A 21,349-nucleotide genomic window follows, 5' to 3' on the forward strand; every position below is an offset into this window, starting at 1 on the left:
TAACGTTTAAAGTATTTATAAATTAGTAATTTATTTTTTATTAATTTGATATATATTTTTATTTATTCTCGAGTTGGACTGTGAATTGGTTGTGTTTGGGCTTCTAGGAAGAAAAAGTTTAGAGGTTATATAGGCTCAATCGTTGAAAACTGTTGGGTCCATATGAATATATTTAAATCCTTATGTTTAGTTTGCCCATTATATTGCTAAACATGCTCTCTTAAAGAATGATGGAGTTGTTTAACAAAAAAAAAAGAAAAAAGAATGGAGTTGTTGACAAAAATAAATAAATGATGGAATGTTTGACCAAAAAAAAAAAAACAAGAAGAATGATGGAGTGTAGATAGAAGAAGCCCTCCTTTGGGTTTCTCATCTTATAAGTGGCTTGAGTCTTGTATAAGGTATTTAAAAAAAAAACAGTTAAAATTCCATACAAGTCCGCATACAAAAAATACATAAATTGTATAAGGAATCTACCATACGTCCTGCATTTATACCTTATACTCGTTTAAAGTATATGAAAAAATATTTTTATGCTTTTTAATTATTTAAAAAATTATCAAAATACAAGTAAATTATTTCTTTCCATGTTCGAAAATTTGGTCAAATTTTAAAGTTTCATAGTGTAAATTGTAAGATTTAAAAAAAAAATTGAAATATTGATGAATGTGAAACTTTCGAAATACAATTTTTTTAAAAGTTTAAAAGAATCTAAAAAATATGAATAAATGTGAAACTTCTGAAATGTAAATTTTTTTTAAACATTAAACAAAAAATTTGAAACTTTTAATGAATGTAAAATATCTGAATTACAATTTTTTTAAAACTTTAAACAAAAAAGTTGAAACTTTGTATAATGTGAAACTTCTGAAATATAATTTTATCATGATTTTTTTTTAAAATTCAAACACAATTTTCGTAATGCAATATTTCTAGAATCTTTTAAAAAAATTCAAAATTTTAAAAATTATCGAAATGTTAATAATTTTGAGTATGCAAACACATAACACGTCCATTCTATCAATAGTCCAACAACAAGAAAAGTCGATCTACCTGCCTCAACTCCTATATAAAAGACATCTCAGTCACAAAGAATGTACTCGCATTCTATCACATACCCCTGACGAAAAATGCATTTAACTACTTTAAGATGCGACTCTCTACATTATGTCTTGATAATTAACAAACACACATGCAGATGCTTAACATAATATTAGGCCTACTTGTGGTAAGATAAAATAAATTGTTATGAATGGACCAAATATTTTGGTATACCTTAGTAGTACTACTTTCTATCTATAATAATAAGCATCGTTTTAGAAAATAATATATCTAAATTACTAAATGCATTTAGTATTTTTTTTAGATATGTCTTTTCTTAATATTAATAGTTTATCTTAAAAAACAAAAACAAAAAAAAGCAATTTAGTAGTATCTACACAAAATTTATTACATATTGTTTTTAAAGTTTAAAGGTAATACATCTTTAATGCAAATTTATTTTACACCAACAACAAATCACATATTAACAACATAGTAAATAAAAACTAAAATGAAAAATTACACATATATTTTATAAATTAACACATTATAATTAATTATCTGTATAAAATTTTATACTAATAATCCACCACCTTTAATCTTTTGTTCTAATATACGTGAAAATGATTGAGGAAGTATGTTGTTATTTTGTTCTTCATATATTTTTTATTGTTGGAATGATTCTTTATTATACTATACTGTTGGCATGAAATTATTGCTGGTACCTTTTTTTTCCTGATTTTGATGCGTTGAGTTGGTGTTGGTTTTACTTTTGGTGTTTTTTATTGAAAAATATATGCGATTTCTGGACATAATTCATATTGAATCATTTAGTAAACCAATCAAACCAATCATCTTTTTCTGGTCACAATTCATAGTGAATCATCTTTTTCTGGTCACAATTCATAATGATATGTGGGAACTATTTTATTTATTATTGACATCCATTTTAATACATATTTCATATATCCTATAAAAGAGATACATATTTAAATCACTATATATGGATTTGCAATTAATCATCATAATTCTCACAACCCTAACAACGATAATATCAAACATACATTGTATAGTTTGGGATGAATTTAACTTGATATTTTATTCATAAAAAATGTATTGTATTTTTTTGTATATAAAGATAAAGGATATACGGTGGTTTGTGGCATTTTCGTGTGGGTCCACAAATTGGCGGTGGTGTGCTAGTTGTAATATGTTGTGTTGTGTTCCTAAAAAAGCAGCGTGTAAATTCTTGCGTTGTGTTCTCGCAAGGAATGATTGTTGAAAACTAAACGATGAGATGGCAAAAGGTTACTGGTTTGTTGAATTAGATATGGCCCACAATACCAACCCAGCTGTTTCATTACCAACACCAACTGCATGGTCCCGCAAAATACCAAATCATCATAACCCAACAAAAGAAACGAGACGGTGCTATACGAGTAATAATAAAAATAATGATAAAGGATAAACCATCATTTTCGTCCAACATTGATATTTCGGTTGTTAATTTAATTATAATTTTAAATTAATTAACAAATGATAAAAATAATTATTATTAAAAGTATAATTTATTATTATAAAAATTTTAAAAATTAATTAACTATCAAAATAATATGTGATTATTAGAATGACATTAAAATGTTATAAAAGTATAACCTTTGAATAATTTAATTTTTTAGCTGATTCATAGACCAACGTTGTGTTACCTAAAACGGGAATTTTATTCAATTATCAATGAATAATTAAGGACAATAATAATACTAAAAAGACACAGAAAGCATTGAATATGAGCTAAAGTGTTACTCGCATTATTCAATTATATCCGAAATCACATGCGCCTATTGCCCTAAATGGGCCCGCTCCAGACTGGACTTAGCACCAAAGCCACGGATACAATACTGTATAAATACTGTACATTATGTTTTCTTTTCAAATAAAGAAAGTTTAATTAATGCAAGGAGGGCGTTTAAGAAGTTAAAATATAACTAAAAGTGGTATCTCTCTGATTTATTTTATTAATGTTGCTATCGTAAGGAAAAAATTAACAATGATATTTACTTATATAAAATATAATTTAAAACATCACAAACAAAAAAAAAAGTTGATTTTAAATTCAACCTTAAGAATGCAGTAATAGTGATTCTATCTAATAGAAATAAAATTTAGTTCACACCAAATGTAAATAAATGTTAACATAGCTAGATAGGAAAAATTGAACTCAACACACTTCCGGTATTTAAATTTATCTATTATTAATGTTTTAATAAATAGATGAATAATCTCTTTTTAAAATAAAAAATATTATAACATTGAAACTCATTTAAAAGTATTGCATATTCAAATTCGAATTTCAGAATATCAAATGTCTTTATAATATTTTATTATATAAATAATATATGTAGAACAAAATAATTATTGTAAAAAATCATCGTATATTTTGTTTTTGAATTTTAATTTAAAATTTTAATTGTTGAGTAAGCTCTACATAGTTGTTAAAACAAAATAGTTTTATTTTCATCTTTTTATTAATTTCTTATAAATATATTTATTTGGAGTATCTAAATATGTATTAAAAAAAATATAAAATTATAAACATATACTAACGTATTAAAAATAAAGGAAACTAAAAAAGTTAGAAAGAAATGGAGTAATCAAGATTACCTCGTAGATATACTGTTATACTGCTCTTTATTTTATGTACATCAATTTAATTTAATTTATGTGTACCAACGTCATAAATATATTTTAAATTTTTTATTAAAATTATTGAAATATTAAAAATATTTTATATTAATCATATATTTCTTATAATTTATACAAAGTATGACTTTTAGTTGGTTGAAAATGTAAAATATTTTATACTATTCGTAAGTCAAATTAATCTCATTTAATTAATACTTAGAAATTTAATAGCGTTGAGTTAGTAAGTGATAGGATATTTGCATAGATTTATAAGAATAGAAGGAGATATATTGTTGGATTTGATGACTTTGTTGAATAGTTAAAATGTCGAATGACAAGAAAATTGGTAGGGAGCGATGGACGGATCTAAGGGGGAGCAAAGGGGGCTCCCACCCCTTCTGCCTCAAACGAAACAATTGCTAATTTTTTTATTTATTAAAATTATTATCAATATACTTCATATATTTCGAACTATATATAAAGAGTAAAAGAAAAAATTGACGAATTTAAAATTTAGACAAAATATGTTATCTTTAACTAATTTTTATTTATGTTTTGAGATAGAAGAAGTACATTTATTTTATTTTATTATATTATCTATGTAACAATGATTTTAAATTACATGTGTGTGGTATCTAACATTGGTGCCTGCAGTTATATTTAACCCCTATTACTTTTTTAAATGAGCATCGATACCTATGTGTGTGTATATTTTTGTGAATGTGTTTCCCTGCATATTACATATCGCCATTAATATAATTTAGTTATCGTTAGTGTAATATGTAAAATTAATTTTCACTGTATAAACATACAAAATATTTTGTTAATATTATATTATGATTATATATATATTTATTTTTTTAATTTATTATAATTGTATATTATATAATATTTACGATTAACATGGAATTGTGTAGAGAATGTCAATTTGTATTCATAAGTGGAATCTCCGCAACGACAACTGTATTCATGGCCCCACCGAACGGAAGAAAAAGTTTTCCAAATATAGTTTTGGGTTGGAGACGAGGAGCATACCTCATTCTTGAACAATTTATATATATATATATATATATATATTGAGAATTATATTTTTTATGAGGTTGGTAAGAATAATTTTGAATTTTTAGATTAAAATGAATGGTTGAGACGAAAATGTAAATAAAGGAGTTCACCAGTTGTATTTATTTATTTGCAAAATTAGAATTGTTTCCACTCCCTAATGACACTACTTCGCCAACCATTAATAACAATTAATGGCCATACCCACTAGAACCAGCGTCGATTTATTGTGCAGTTGACTCAAATAATATTTGAATCAAATTTTAATGAAGATCAGCTTGTTTCAATTTAAAGAAAAAAATTGAATCAGCATCTTGCGGTGAGTTCAAACGATGATAGTTTTGCTAATCTAGTGCTTTTAACTTTTTTAATTATATTGAAACAAAAAATGTCTTCGCACCATGCGTTTCTCATCAATTTCTCCAAAATAAATACTATACGCGTTCTTAGAACAACAATTTTCTCAATTACTCACTTACAAACAAAGAATGGTGACCGACTTGACTATGATATTCCCCTGTATTTTGCACAAAATATTTTATATGTTATATTTATTTGTTTGTTCGTATGATATATGCATAATTTTATAATTATTTTTGTCCCAAGTCTTACCACAATAACTTAGACTTTTTGATTTTTTTTTTAATTTTTTTTATTTTTAAAATGTCATACTTTGAAATTTATTTACGCGAATGTCCTACTTTTTTTTAAAGTAGGTAGTTACTTCCCCATGAAGCAATCAGTTGAAGATAAAAAATTTAAAAACGTAATAGAAAGTCGCTTCTCTATGAAACAATATGTAACTAATCTTTTTTTCTCTCTTTATATTTTAACATTTGTTATTAATTTAATTATTTAAAAAATAAAAATACTAATAATAAATTAAAGTAAAATATTTTATATTTTAATTATTATTATTATAATAAATAATTATTATAATTTAAATGATTAAATTATATTATAAATTTTTTAAAAAATACATTAAAGAAATACATCAAACTTGTTGCAAAAAATAATAATAACAATTAAAAAAAATTATATTAATAATATGAAAATGAAACGAAATATATTGAATTAACGATAAAAATACATCATATTTGAAAAGGGAATAAACATCAAATTTATATCAATGATGTCCACCTAAATGACCCTTAGTCTCACGTCTATGATGTCGTCGAACTCGTCTAACTCTCTGAATAAGTTGCGGTTCTTCCGGTTCATCCTAACTTTAATCATTTTCCTCAATGTAAGTTGTAGGTGGATTAGAATCATTGTCGTTTGTTTTCATTAAATTTTGAGACTGAGGATTATACATCAAATAAAAAACAACATAAGCCGACTCAGGAGTTGTGCACTGAGTTCCAAACAAATTATAGAAAAGCTTGTGTTCTGTCGGATAATTTGGGGTTGGTATTTCGGTCACCAACAGAACTTAATATTGAGTCGCTGGTGGATCATAACATGAAACTTCAGTAGCGACGTGTAGATGAGGTGATGATAAAGACGATTCTGTTGTGTTTTGTTGTTGTGGGGTTGATTGGGAGTTGACCTCGTGGTACATTTTCATGTCCTCTGGTGGTTGTGGTATTTGTTGATGGAAACCGAACAAGAGTGTGACTCTATATGTATGATATTTTTCAACAATATGATAACAAAGTAGATAAGTTCATGCAGTCCAAGTGACCTTCTCTTCTTTGGAAACTACGTGTTGGAACCCGATATAAAGTCTCCAATAAAACTGATATGTGAAAAATAAGTTAAAATAATTATAACAAGTATAAAAAATAAAATATTTAAAAAGTTTGAATAAATGTGAATGAATATATTACTTCCTCAACCATCATGTGATAAATTGTTTTTCAGTATCCTTCTACGTCGTTGTGATCAATTGCTTCCCCAGGCCACAACTTATTCGGGAGATCGCTCACCGAAGCCACAAGTTTTTGAGAAATTTAAGAAAATACGTTACTCCACAAGCCAACATTTGTTTGATTTCAGATAGACACGAATCCATTAAGAATGCTTATAATAATCCGAATAATGGGTGGCAAGATCCTCCATCAAAGCATATGTTATGCGTCCACATATTTCACAAAATTTTGCAAGGAGATTTGAGGACAACGCTTTGAAGAAAAAAGTTATTTCTATGGGTAATAGTTTTATTCTTAATTTTTATAATTAGTGTAATTTTTAATAATTTCATTCTTAAATTATATAATTGTCTAATGTTTTAATATAGGTTACTCGATCAATGAGCATACATATCGATACTACCGCAGAGAAATTGGCATAGTAAACCCAGAGGCTTTAAAGTGGTTAGACAACATACCTCGACAAGATTGGATTCAAGCATTCGATGGAGGTAGCCGTTTGAGTCAGATGACAACTAACCTTGTAGCGTCGATCAACGCAATATTAAAAGGTCCGCACAATCTTCCCATCACTGCTTTGGTCCAATCAATTTATTTTAAAATAGGGACACTGTTTTCAACCATGGGAAAACGACAACATCAATTTTAGCTTCTGGTTAGGTATATATAGAAACTTGCATAAATTTTATGAAATTGGAAATAAGTAAATCCAATAATCATAGGGTGGATAGTTTTGATCGGAACAACCACACTTTCATGGTCCACGAGACAATAGTTCCAAGAAAAGAGCGACGAATTGATCATTTCAGTGTAAATTTTCTAACAAGTGGTGTGATTATGGAAAACATCAAGCTAAACATATGCCTTGTTCACATGTCATAGCAACATGTTCTAGCATAAAATATAACTATTGGAGTCTTATGCCTGATATGTACAAGGTGGAAACGACACTAAAAGTCTATGATGAAGCGTTCCAACCCATATCAAACAAAGGATATTGGTCACAATATGAAGGTGTTAAGGTGTGTCACAATCCACTAATGCGGATAGTCAAAAAAGATGCCCAAAAAGCAAACGCATTAGAACAAAAATTGACACTACATAAATAATATCAAGAAAATGCGGATTATGTCGGGTCTTTGGTCATACTAGAAAACATTGTTCAAACGCTATTGACTCATCTATTCAAATTTGATGTATTTTTTATTTAAATTTTATTATTTTTTTTGAAATTTATAATATAATATAATTATTTTAATTTAATCATTTTAATTATAATAATTTTTAATTATAATTATAATAATTATTTATTATAATAATAATTAAAATATAAAATTTGTTTATAATTTATTAATGTATTTTATTTTAATTTATTATTAGTATTTTTTATTTTTTAAATAATTAAATTAATAACAAATATTAAAATATATTTTAAAAAAAGGTCAGTTACAAGTCGTTCCTTGGAGAAGCAATATTCTATTACGTCTTTTAAATTTTCCCTTCAGCTAGTCGCTTCTTGGGAAAACGACTTCGTACTTTAAAAAAGTAGAGCATTCGTATAAATAAATTTTAAAATAAGACATTTTAGAAATAAAAAAATTAAAAAAGAGATATGTATATAAAAAATCCAATTACTTATAGTTTTATTTTTTTTTAGAAGAAATATTTATGTGTGTTATGATTAATATTTTAATTATTATATTAAAGATAATATAATTTTGGTTATTTTATTACGTGAAGGATTTTACGTGTGGAGTGTAAAGAAAAGATGGGATGAGAAAACTCCCCGAGCAGATAGTGGAGATAGGGTGAGGGAAGTTTGGGTGACAAGAGCGAGGGAGTACTCACATCCTCTGCATCGTTGATATCCTTAATTAATTATTGGTTATATACTATCTACAATATGACACCAAAATACCAACATTTGTCATTAAACAAACTTGTAAGAATGGATAAATTGAAATCTCAATTTTAATATTTGTATCCATAGCTAACTATTATGTTACCAAAAATTCAACACTTATTTCAGAATTTGGGATTTTCTAACTAGTTAAATAATAGCTTTTTTGAAAAATTAAATATGTTTTAGCTGTCCCTTTTTAGGAAAAAAGGCTAAACAATATTTTCTATAATTACTGAAATTTATTTTGACTATTTCAAGATTAGTAAATTTATCATAATAAATCAAGTGTTAAAATATTTTCTTTTTAAATAATTTCATATATATTTAAAAAAAATTGAAGAAGGATAATTTATTATATTAATAATAGTGATAATGATTATTTTACAACTGTCTCATATGAAACATAAACCTCAAAGTCTCTTGAGATTATAAAGTTAAATTTTTACCACTAAAATGACACTTTGAGTCATTTCTTATTTATTATTTGTTAAATAATTCCTTCGATTATCAAGATACTTTTTTTTTTTTTACAAAAATAAATTTCATTCAAATATTAAAATGAAAATAGTACAATCAAATTGATCATCGATTTGGACATTTTTCATCTATATTTTGGGATCAGCTAAAAAGCAAAATAAACACTAACAATATACATAAATGTGTTCAGAAGTCGATAAAAAATCACTAAACCAAAATATTAATCATAACAATCCAAATAATTTTTTCATGGTCAATGATCAATAATAATGCAAGATCCACAATCTTTAAAATAATCTATTTATGGACAAAAATATTTGTTGGTGTTAGCTCATATTGATTATGTGTAGTTTCTAACATAATCAATTCAATCACGTGTTGACAAATCATATGTAAATATAATAGAGTATTAAATTCGGTGATAATTTTCATAAACCCCTCACTTGATATATGATACCACTGACTAAACAAGTATTTCTCAAATATTTTTTCAACAAAGATACAAACTTAAAACAAACTAAAAAGTTGCAACAAGGTAGATAATTAAAACGGCATATTGAAACGGGATAAATCGTTACACCAAGAATCACCTACAAAATGAGAAAAAATATATAAATAAAATAATAATAATAATTAAAAGAATTTTTACATTGAAAAAAATAACCTTGGATCATCTCTATCAATAATTAAAAATAAAAAATAAAAAGATAAGTCAGAAGAAGAGATAGTGAGTGGGCGGAGATAGGTGAAGACCCGTTGTACTTACTTTAGAGGGCAAAAGATTTTCTATTATCAACAAGATACTTACAATGAGTCTTTAAGGAATTTTTTAATCAATTTAAGTCACAATCCATTAATTTAATTCATTTTTTTTAATAAATGCCAGCTTTAGCAATGCAAATATATGTGGAATAGGTCTGTATTTTTTTCTTCCTATTATATTTGTATTCTATTTACAAACAAATCAACTTATTTATTGAAATAACATCGTATCAATTTAAAGAAAAATATGTACCAGCACTGTTTTTTAGCTTTAAATTATTTATCAGCACTACCAATTCGGCATAGGTGAAAAAAAAATCCATACATAATAAGAAAGAACATAATATTAAATAATATTAAATAGTGGGAAATATTTTTTTATTAATAAATTTAAAATAGGGGATATGTATCATTTCAAAATTGATAAAATCTGAAGAGTTAATGTACATTTACCATTAGATGAAACCATCTTAGTTATTTTTACCACTAGCTCCATTGTATATGAAACTTTATGTGCCAAAACATCAAATCTTTAATACATTTACTTGAAAAAATGTTCATATTTTATTTTTAGAATAGTAAACATTTATTATTTTTCATAATTCAAAAATTAAATATAAACATGATAAATATTGTTTTATCTTATCTTTATATAACAAATGAAGATAAGATTATTTTATCAATTCATGTATTTGTGTCGATGATATATAAATCTCATTTAACAATTAACGGTCACGATGAATCGGCAAATTTAACAAAGATTGGCATAATCAGCGTCAAATAAGAACAAAGGCCTATATAAACCTCTCCTCACATTTTCATCACAAAACCTCTCTCTCTCTCTCTCTCTCTTAAAAAAAAATCAGTGTTGTTTCAAAATGGATCGTAACAGTGTCTTCACTCTCGCATTCATCTGCATTGTAGTCGCCGGCGTCGGAGGCCAGTCACCTTCATCAGCGCCTTCCAAATCACCATCAACCCCTGCTACCACCCCTCCAGTTTCAACGCCGGTTGCAGCACCTTCCAAACCAACCTCACCAGCTCCCATTGCTTCTCCCAAATCATCTCCTCCAGCTTCATCCCCCAAAGCCGCCACCTCACCTGCTCCGGCGACCAAACCTCCAGCATCATCTCCACCGGCGGCGACACCAGTCAGTACACCACCGGCGATCACACCAGTTAGTGCTCCACCGGCACCAGTTCCGGTCGCCTCACCACCAACCCCTGTTCCTGTAAGCTCACCACCAGCAGCTGCACCAGTGGCGGCGCCGACCACACCGGAAGTTCCAGCTCCGGCACCGAGCAAGTCAAAGAAGGGAAAGAAGAAGCACAGTGCTCCAGCACCATCACCAACATTGAGTAGTCCTCCTGCACCACCAACAGGAGCTCCTGGACCCAGTGAAGATGCGTTATCACCTGGACCCGGTTCTGCTAACGATGAGGTTAGTTTTCGATCCTCTTTTGTTTTTGTCTTTTCTTTGTCGTTTCTACATTTAGCCTACGCGCTCGTTTTGTACAATGTGCTTCTGAATCTCAGATCTGCGATTTGCTTCTCTAGTTGCGACCATATTAGTTACAGACACAGTACTTATTTTTACTTGGGTTGAGTTTTATGTTTTTTACTTACACAAACCAAGGGCCAAACGGTAACTTTAACTCAAATCTAAGCTTAAGGTGTGCCACGCGCCACCATTGACGGTGCGGGTGACTTTGTACTTGTCTTCGAAGCACCTTAGGTATTAAATAAAATATTTTTTTTTTACCATAGAAAGAAGAGATATGGGTAAAGATAAAAAATTATAATATGATTTATTTATTATTGTTTGTATATGTATTGAGTTTTTAGTTTAGTTTTTTTTTTTTTTTCCATCCAGATCTAAAGATAAATAAAGTATGTTACAAAAAAAATGATATAAATAAAGTAAAGTCATGGAGATAAAGTGCGTATCTGATTTTTATTTAGAAATTAGAAATATATTCATAGTTTTGGATTCACGTATAGCGAAGAGAAACGAGTTCCTACGGCGTTACTTTATTGTATTAATTAATAGTTAATAACAACTGATTTGGCTACATACGTTAAGCTGTAGTTACATGATACATTTTAGTTTAGTTTATTTATGTTGAATTATATCCAATAAATTTGATTGTGTTGAGATTAATGTCCAACAATATTATCCGCAAAAATTTGAAATTATGTCGGTATCTCAAGCTTTGATGGTTATAATAAATAATAGTTGTTCTTAATTAATTAGGTTGGTATTATTCCCACACTAAAAAAATGTGTTAATGGGTGATGGGACCAAACTAATCTATTATTTTTGCTTACTTTCCATATTTTTTCAGAGTGGAGCAGAAACCATCAGGGGCATGAACCTGCTAGGAGGCCTAGCTTTGAGCTGGATTGCAGTTGTTTTGATATTCTAGATATACTCCGTTCCTCGTATCATATACTCTTGTAGCACTTCTTTCTCCTTCCTTTTTCTTCTTATTTTTGGCCCTGTTATGGGTACGCATTTCATTACATTACATTTATTTACATTTGTTACCTTCAGACTCCGGTTATTATTCTATTAATATTGTCGTCGTTATTCTTTTTTTACATTGTTGTTGTCATTATTTTTTTTGGATGAATATTGTTATTATTATCTGGCATTTGTTTCACTTGTTTTATTTTACGTCATTAATCTTGGGACTTCTTGGCGGATGAAACACTGGAATGATCATACGATGGCTTTCTATTGTGTGGATCTAATCAGTTTTGGATAAAATTCATTCCGAATTAAGTTTCTCTTATTTTTCTCGTTAACTCTGAAAATTAAACAATAATCATAAATTATTGTCGTTTCTACTATTTAAAACTAGCATGTATTTCGTGTTCATTTCTGTCTATATGTTGATTTATGGCTTTGTTACCAAAAACACTTAATATGTGACAGTGTAACAACATATATGTAATTTTCTGAGTTTGAGTTTATACGTTGAGTCTGATCTATAGCAACAGTGCCAGAATTGAAATTCCAATAATGCAAAGATATACGCACAACGGAATGAGTCGTCTAACAATGCACTGTTATACGTTAAAAAAATTATTTCCAAGTATAAAAGACTTCAAGGAAAAAAATAAAATTGATTTCAATTCTCAAGGGATCACATGAATTCGGAGCTTCTTTTTCTTTCTCCCCATACTAAAATTACAGGTTCACTTCTAGCAAAACACAGTTTTTCTCTTCAAAAATATATTTCTGAATAGTTCTTTTTCCGTCCAAAAGTATAATATCGAACATGTGATTTTCTGAAATATAGGAGGAATAAATGTAGTTCTAAGTAAATTTTTGGATGAAAATCCCATTTTTTTCCTACTTATATTTTGACGCGGATCCTTTCAATAAGATCAAATTGTTCGGGAGCAATACAATGAAAGATCCTCCTATTAGACACATTGCAAAAGTTGGAAACGGGAATCCTGCATAGTGCATAGTTTCCTAATAAAAGTGGAGGAGGAGCATCTCTGCTCTAACATCACTTCTGATAATAAAATACCTCTCAACAGCGATCTCTTCCATGTTTCACTTTCACCACAGATAAATTTCAGATTTTTTCCTTTTATTTATTTGTTATTCTACGATTTGCATTTGTCAACCAGACCCTTGATGTTTTCATTTGTTCATTCCTAGACCACAACCCCCAGTGAAAATAGTAAAAAATATGAACATTGCTCTCAGTAAGCAGCAACAGGTAAAATGAAATGTAAAAATTACAATATGAAATTGTATTTCAATCTTATGATGCCATCCTTTGGTTCACCTGTATATTACAATATTCACAAAAAAAATTCCTTTATAGATGATATAATATCTAGAGAATTCTTTATGTACTTCTGTCATGATTCAATGATCACTGGATATTGTGGACAGTCAGATTTCTTTCAAACAAAAAACTTGACCAGCTCAGTGACTATGGTTTGCATAAAATGCTCTTGATAGCAAGTGAACATGCTACTGAGACTAACGAAGCATGATAGTAAGCAGTTTTAGTATAAACTTAGTTCATAATGGCTGAAGTTCTTGCTCAGGAACAGCTGCATCTACCGGCTTGTATGAATGCACACTTTGCTGTCTTTTTTTCCAAATTAAAAACATTCCTACTATTGATAATCCTAGAAGCAATGTAAGCACAAAAGCCAAGCCCACAACCATGTAATATCGCTGCCACCAATTCCTGAATCATTACAGAAAAACATGTTAATCTCAAGAGGTTGTAGACACGTTATTAGAAAACTTACTCCAGGTGCAAGGTTGTCTAGGTCGGTTAAAACTTCACTTTAAACATTGTTTTAGCTCATGCCAACCAAATTGAATTCATAGCCAAGAATTTCTATTCAACAATACACCCACATGCGCCATTCAATTCTGCCACTCCAATGATGACATTGCAATAAAAAGGGTGAAACATTTGCCTCAAAGTGTAAGGGTTGTAACATTATATTTATTCCACTACCTTCTCCCTTATTTATCCCTTATATCCTACATTTGTCTTCTTTCACTAAAATATTATCTTTAAATCCAAAACATACAAATTTTATTTTCACCGCTTCAAATTGATAAAAGCCATCTGTTGCATAAATCCATATGTATATACAAAAATCAGATGTGCACAATATCGAGTAATGTTCAATTCATACATGATGCCAACATGAAGAGTGTATGGAAGGATCAATTTTCCATGATTAAAGCATTTTTTCTTCAAGAAAAAACTTACGATTTTGATGGAGGCTCAAGATTCCATTCAACCAACTTATAGCTTTTGAAGGTATCAGGAAGTTGCATGTGGTGTTCAGCAAGCCGGTCAATTATACTCTGCATAGAAATCGTTGTCAAATAGAAGTTTCCACACAAATGCAGATACAGAAACGTCAACTTACCATTGCAGTTGCATTAGAAAAGTTATCAGCATATGGCCTTGAGGTTATGGCCCATCTAGCGAGGGAAACATTTCCAGCAGAGGTAAAATTCAGTAAGTGGACCTGTGGACATCCACCCAGAGTGTTATTGCCAGTTTATCATAAAATAACCATGAAACATATCACGGGGAAAATATACAGAAAATGCATGGTTTAAACAGGCATTTTGGAAAGTTTTCATCACAACTTGGAACTTTAAACTTAGGACATCTACCACAATCTGAAACCCCTTCTGACTACCTGATTAGCCACAATCTGAAACCCCTCCTGACTACCTGATTAGCTACCTAAGTACATGTATATAGGTAATCAAACTTGAAGTTGTAATTATACAATAAAATGTGCATAGAAATATTTTCTAACCTGGGAAGTATTAATATCTAACTCATGAGCTATGAGTCCAGCCAATTCTGTAAGGTGAGGCTTCATGTCCTCGTAGCTGATGTTAAATGAAATTACAATTGTTATTTGTGCAATTCGGAATTCACCTGTTCAATAAATTGATTAAAGCACATCAGCCAGCAATAAACAAATACATTGAAAGAGATTGCACTAGTTTCAGAGACAAACAAAAAGCATGACGAACCATGTTTCTAAGACATACAACCCCAGAGCCATGTTAACAGATAATGCTTTTGAATACACTTCTAAATAGAAGGCAAGAAGCTTATGATACCTGGTGGTACGTTATGTTGCGGCATAGATGGAGCAACTGAAGGCTCTAATGATTTGGTTGAATTTTTTACTTCTGTATTTGGTGGGGCAATGGATATCTGTAGTCTTTCCCATAACTCAGCACAGTTGGTTTTCCAAAAACCAATTTTTGTTTGCTCACGGTCATACATAACAAGAGTGTTTCTGACGATGATACCTATGCAAACAAAAATTACATGGGAATGATCACCAAAGTACGCAGAAACCTATCTGCAGAAGCTAGCTACATAACACAAAAATTAAAGAGGGACAACATTTCACATTAAGGCAAAACATGAAATGACACGGTTACCAAAAGTAATGAAGTTACCTCCTAAAAGAGTAGTTGGGTCCTTCCCATTTTGAAAAATTCCCAGACAATATGCACCTCTTACTTTAGAATGCTTCACAAAAGATTTCCCCATGAAAAGTAGGGATATCGAAATTAGTTAAATTATCAAACAATCGCACCAGCCTCTAAACACAGTTAAAGATACAAACGATCTGATATACCTACCCGGAACATGTAATTTTCAGGTGACAGCGAGTACTTGTGACCATTTCCAAATACCATGTCAACCACTGGAAAGCTTTTAGAGAGTTGTGAGACATCACTGAAATATAAGTACACCCAAACTGTTAGTTAAACTGCAATAATAGAGTGATATGAATTCTTAATTTCACAGACATACATTCCAGCACCGGAAAAACATAAATCATTATAATTTGGATCTGGACCACTGATTTGATTGAAAGATTGAAGTTCCTTCACAATCTGCAAACAGATAAGTAAAATCAGAGTTATCAGGTCAATAAGATATTAGACAATTCTGCTGTTATCATTTTGACTTGAAATTAAAAAAATAATCGTTAAACCAAATCCACTATAGAAGAAGCAAAATGAAATATTTCGGATCTCAGTTTTTTTGGGACCACAAACTAAGATACCATTGATGAAGCCCGCAATTAACAGATTAGAGATTGCTCAAACATTTAGAAGTCATGAGTGAGATGAAAAAGGCAAATCCAAAAGCTTCAATGAAAATATTTATGGAAGAACTTACTGCTTCTTTAAATGCAAGAAATGCTTCTTCCGGTAGGTATGCATAAGTTGTACCGCTATCCAAGACTGTTCCATGTTTTCCATCAAAAACACTTGGGTTTAGAAGCAGTCGCTTCCCCGCAACATGTATCTCCTTCAAATCAATATTGTAATAGGGACTGTCGCCACCCCGAAACTAGAGTAAATGTGTGAGATTAATAAAATGCATTTGTTGTGAAAATGCATTACATCTCATATTCACGATATAAGAACTTTGAAATACACACCTGCGCACAGGATCAGAATGTGCAAAGACCATGTCTGAAGGGGGAGATATGCCACCAAGAACCATTGCGCCCCCGCCAACATCCATACCACCATAGCAAAGTGAGAATGAGTCACTGACTACATTTTTGTCAACCAGTTGATCCATGATACTAAGATCTCCTCGCCCCAAACCCATAATGCCATCAGCATGCTGACTATAAAGATCGCCAGTCTCAACATTTTCGCAGCCAAAAACAGCACGTTGTGGAGCAAGCTCGCTCTGATTTCCGAAGGATATGACATCCTCACCAAGGACACCACTGCTAGTACTCATTTCAGCATACTGTCTCTCATACACACATTGCATCCTGTCATTGTCACAGTTGCAATCCAATGTGCATTTGACGGGTTGATAGGTGCTTGACAAGTCTGGCTGAAACTTTGGATCCTGTTTAAGTAAAACAGAAACAAATCTAATATACTTGAGATAAGTAGGAGTTTAGGACAATTAACAATTACCCACAGGCACAAGGTTTAAATAAAATCATTCATTTACATATCTTCCAACATGAAATTGGAAGGTATTGAGAAACTCCAGGGAAATATAAATATTCTACTGCACTAAAAGCATAAATCAAATAGGTTGGAACAATCTTTTCAAAAATTTAACTTGGCATATCATGTTCAATTATATAATCGTTTTTTAAGACTTCGCTAGTTATTATTTTTTTGAGAGGATAAAACCTACATTTATTCTAAAATTCTATTTGAAAGTCTATATTGTATGATGGCCTTCAACAAAGTCAACGAACCCAAAACTTCAACTTCAAGGTCTTAAATAGTCGAAAATGTCAAATTAAAATTATTGTATATTTAATAAATTGTGAATTAAATTAAATCTTACAAATTTCTTTTTCTTTACTTAGCATGCACTCACTTAATACACTTTTTGTGTGTGAAGTGCAATAGGTGAGAGTATGCTTTCATGAGAGAAACAAATCTTGGCCATGGAGCATAAATTGGGTGTTTTGGTATTATGTCATGACTTTTGGTATTATGTAATTATATCATGAATTTAGGTACTATGTAATTGTGTCATGAATGACTTTAGGTATTATGTAATTATGTCACATTTATGTATGTGAGTCATGTTCCTAATTAACTATTATGACTTGTTTTGGATGTTAGAGAACTTATGGTTATGAAATTTCAATTTTAAATTGGCTTCAATGTTGCCATATATTTACTTTTTCATGTTTTGCATGCTTATGTCCTTTTCCTCTGTACCAAAAAACAAGGCCCTTTTCCACTTTATGTAACTTACAATGTCACTGGCACTGATTTTGAATGTCATGTATAATTGATTGTACGATTTTTGATGTTAAAATGAATTTTTAAATATTTCTACTATCAGCTTTGAAGTTTCACCAAAAATATATATTTCATCTTGTCATTGAAAGAGAAAAACGTCTAAGAGACTCAATCACATTAAAATGAAGTAGTGCATCACACAGATACAGGGGAGTCTAATTCTTCAAAAAGAGAAAAGGCCAAATTTAAGCATCAATTAGACAATTAGGGTAGAGGAGTAAAACATATCCATATTATCATTACCTTCTACACTTAAAACAGGTCCAAATATCCAATCAATATTTGCTCCTCCATTTCACATATTTCAATTTTTACTCTTACCAAGCACACGCCGGTTGCAAGGCATTAGTTCTTATAACTTACAAGATCCTCCACAACATACCAAACTACCGTAGAACACCCTAGAGTCTAGCTATGGAGGTGTTTTCATAACCACGATTCATCACATCTACTACAACCCAACAATAATTCCTTTGCACAGACTAATTTTCATTTTCCATTTGCAACATATAAGTACACAATTAACTGAGTTAAAGAAGGGATTCATGTCTATCATAAAAGCACGAAAAAAATCAACCTATGATAAACACGTCAACTCACACAAAAATGGGGGGAAACGCAATCAATCGTTACCTGGTGCCTGCCACACTGTTCACAAGTGGAACACGGAACATACGTAACAGTACTCCCCGTATCAACAATAAGAGCAAACATCTGTGGAGGAGTTCCGATCCAAAGCCGCGTTGTATAATACCTACACAAATCAATAATAATTCAACAATACAAAAACATATATTAATATCAAATCACCGAATTCGATGAAAATAAAAAATAAGAAGAATAAGGAAATGCGTGTAACGATGACGAAAGAAGTTTACCCGTTGAGGAGGAGATCATCGTGGAGTCTCATGCGAGCGTTAGGATGGCGTTTGGACTCCGATCCGTGAAGCTGGCGACGAGGATCGAGTGCTGACGTGGAAGAATTTGGAGCTGTGAGATATAGAGGAAGAACCATGGTAGGACGAGAGCCATGGTGACGGTTACGGAGGAAGGAGGTGTCGGCTGCGATAGAGGAAGGAACGAGTATTGCAATGTGTAGGATTAGGATGAGGTGAGTGAATGTCCGCGCCATGAGTTGGTGAATCGGGCTGGTGGAACGATTCTGGATCCGAGTTATGGTTCCTTGAAAACGGATCGAAATGAGACAGAAAGGGAAGGAGGGTAGAGAGAGTGTCTCTAATATCAAAAGGAGGAAAGTCGAGGCAGCGTCTTCATGAAGGAAAGAGAATGAGATGTATTCTTTGATTTCCGTTATTTTTTCGTTGTGGCTTGTTTTGGTTCATTTTATAATTCTTTTTCTTTTATATTGCACGTCCTTTTAGTTAAATTTTTTTTATTAATCTCTCAAAACTAAATAAACTTTAAAACATTGTATAAATGTGTTCAAATTAAATAAATTTACAAACCTTAAAGAGACATTAAATTTTTTTCTTCAAAAGCATTTATTATTTTTTGAATTTTCAAGTTACTATTTTATAGTGTAGTTGATTTTCCTCTTTAAATTAAAGATAATTTGACTTTCAAATAAAGTGAACTTTATGGAGAACCATTTTAATAAGTAATCTATTTTATAGATGGCCCGGTGTGATTTAGTGTTTAAAAGTCGCACATAACTCTGATGAAGATTACAAAAATTCTTTTAAAAGTTTGTCGTAGACCGTCGATAAATTTCAAATAATTTTTAAACACGATATATGATAACTAGGGATGAGAATAGGCTAAGCCGTCCATCAAGTTTATGGCCTGATCTACTTATAGTCTGACCTATTTAATAAAAAGGTTAAGCTCAGACTGATTTTAAATCCTATTTATTTAAATAGGTCGGACTCAGGCTTATAAAAAAACCTATTAGTCCTAACAGGCCGGCCTATATATATATATATATATTTTATTATTTATTAATATTATTTACTATTATTATATTAATAATATTATTTCCTATTTTAAATTCTATAAATTAGGCAATCACTCAGTGAACATTCCATATTCAGTAATTGTTTCATATTCGGTAGCATTCATATTCGGTAGCATTCCATATTTAGTAGTCATTCTATATTCGTTCAATTAGTCAATCAGTAGTTGTAATAATGAATGTGTTTGTTTCAGAAAAAGAAAAATCTATTATTTGATACAAAATTATTTTTTAAAGTTTAAAAGATATTTGTTTTATATTTTTTGAAAATTATTTTAAATAGGTTTTCAGGCCAGACCAAACTTTTAAAAAGGTCAGATCAGGCCGAAAAAAAAGCTTATGATAGGCCGTATGTCAAGCTTAAGCCTAAAAAATAAATCGTAGGTCAGACTCAGACCTTTCAAAGCCTGGTCTGATCTGATTTATTCCCACCCCTAATGATAACCTACAAAGGTGGTCAAAAATTATTTTTAAATCAAATTTGCAAAGTTCATTTTTAATTATTATAACAAAAACATAGGATACTGTAAAATCAGTTTTAAGAAAAATTGTAGCAAACGATTCTTATATTCTCTGCATATTTTGGCTACTGGCATGGATCAAGAACCACAAATGTTTCCAAAGCTAAGCCAAAATATCAAAAAGTTTCTTTAGATGGCTGTATTTAGACAATTTTATTAACAAGTTTTAGGTCATTTTATAGATGGTTCTATTTTTCTCTGATTTGTACCGGAGGCAAGTTATTCGGAATAGACTTGTGGTTATTAAAGTCGCTAGCGCTTGGAACAAGGTCATATTAAATCATATTACTGTTGATTTGTCATTTGTGGTTGAATGCATTAAAATTATATTATGTCAATCGTGGACTAACCTGTAGGTTTGCTTGAGGTGTAGGGTGTAAGAGGTTTGTGGTGGGTGCCTTACCTTACCTTATAGTGGGTAGTGGCTGTGTTGGGTGGAAATTTTCGATTTATGTTCTATATATACATCCTTTGTAATTTTGATCTCATTCTTATTGGGACTGTTAATATATATGATTTTGGATTTTCTTTTTAAAATGGTTCTATTGAGAACAAGAAATTCAATTTCTTACCATACATAAGGGAAGTTTTTTTTACATAAACCATTGCTTTAATCACAAGTGAAATAAGAACAAACAATAAAATCGAAAAAGCAAAACAAAATATCATCCACCATTTGAAGCAAACCCATAACCAATACAAGAACACATTCACCTTTAAAATAT

At 30.3% G+C, this 21,349-nt stretch overlaps 2 protein-coding genes across 3 annotated transcripts; one reads left to right on the top strand and one right to left on the bottom strand.

Moving 5' to 3' along the window:
- Nucleotides 1-10,609: 10,609 nt before the first annotated feature.
- Nucleotides 10,610-12,397, top strand: LOC101514307 (uncharacterized). The gene is made up of 2 exons (XM_004509032.3): nucleotides 10,610-11,237; nucleotides 12,142-12,397. The coding sequence occupies exons 1-2, from the start codon at nucleotides 10,674-10,676 to the stop codon at nucleotides 12,220-12,222; spliced, it is 645 nt and encodes a 214-aa protein (XP_004509089.1). The 5' UTR covers nucleotides 10,610-10,673; the 3' UTR covers nucleotides 12,223-12,397.
- Nucleotides 12,398-13,539: 1,142 nt separating this feature from the next.
- LOC101514629 (aspartic proteinase 36-like) lies at nucleotides 13,540-19,464 on the bottom strand. Of its 2 annotated transcripts, none has more exons than XM_004509033.4 (12): nucleotides 19,010-19,463; nucleotides 18,765-18,885; nucleotides 16,781-17,208; nucleotides 16,516-16,672; nucleotides 16,144-16,226; nucleotides 15,969-16,065; nucleotides 15,783-15,855; nucleotides 15,435-15,629; nucleotides 15,122-15,246; nucleotides 14,720-14,821; nucleotides 14,557-14,654; nucleotides 13,540-14,016 (listed from the first exon to the last, which is right to left on the bottom strand). In XM_004509033.4, the coding sequence occupies exons 1-12, from the start codon at nucleotides 19,261-19,263 to the stop codon at nucleotides 13,845-13,847; spliced, it is 1,905 nt and encodes a 634-aa protein (XP_004509090.1). In that variant the 5' UTR covers nucleotides 19,264-19,463; the 3' UTR covers nucleotides 13,540-13,844. The 2 variants fall into 2 exon arrangements, with proteins under 2 accessions (XP_004509090.1, XP_027192201.1); XM_027336400.2 differs by lacking the exon at nucleotides 13,540-14,016 and adding an exon at nucleotides 14,023-14,409 and having other exon boundaries at nucleotides 19,010-19,464.
- Nucleotides 19,465-21,349: the final 1,885 nt, after the last annotated feature.

Source organism: Cicer arietinum, chromosome 7, assembly GCF_000331145.2.
Source record: "Cicer arietinum cultivar CDC Frontier isolate Library 1 chromosome 7, Cicar.CDCFrontier_v2.0, whole genome shotgun sequence".
In the NCBI taxonomy this organism is placed as follows: Eukaryota; Viridiplantae; Streptophyta; class Magnoliopsida; order Fabales; family Fabaceae; genus Cicer; species Cicer arietinum.

What these genes read in the sequence shown, in the direction of transcription:
- LOC101514629 (XM_004509033.4), bottom strand. Translation starts at nt 19,263, where the DNA reads ATGGCGCGGACATTCACTCACCTCATCCTAATCCTACACATTGCAATA. An exon ending in CATTCTGATCCTGTGCGCAG is followed by an intron (nt 16,673 to 16,780) that starts GTGTGTATTTCA and finishes GGGTGGCGACAG; the next exon opens with TCCCTATTACAATATTGATT. An exon ending in TGTTTTTCCGGTGCTGGAAT is followed by an intron (nt 16,066 to 16,143) that starts GTATGTCTGTGA and finishes CTTATATTTCAG; the next exon opens with TGATGTCTCACAACTCTCTA.
- LOC101514307 (XM_004509032.3), top strand. Translation starts at nt 10,674, where the DNA reads ATGGATCGTAACAGTGTCTTCACTCTCGCATTCATCTGCATTGTAGTC. An exon ending in CCGGTTCTGCTAACGATGAG is followed by an intron (nt 11,238 to 12,141) that starts GTTAGTTTTCGA and finishes ATATTTTTTCAG; the next exon opens with AGTGGAGCAGAAACCATCAG.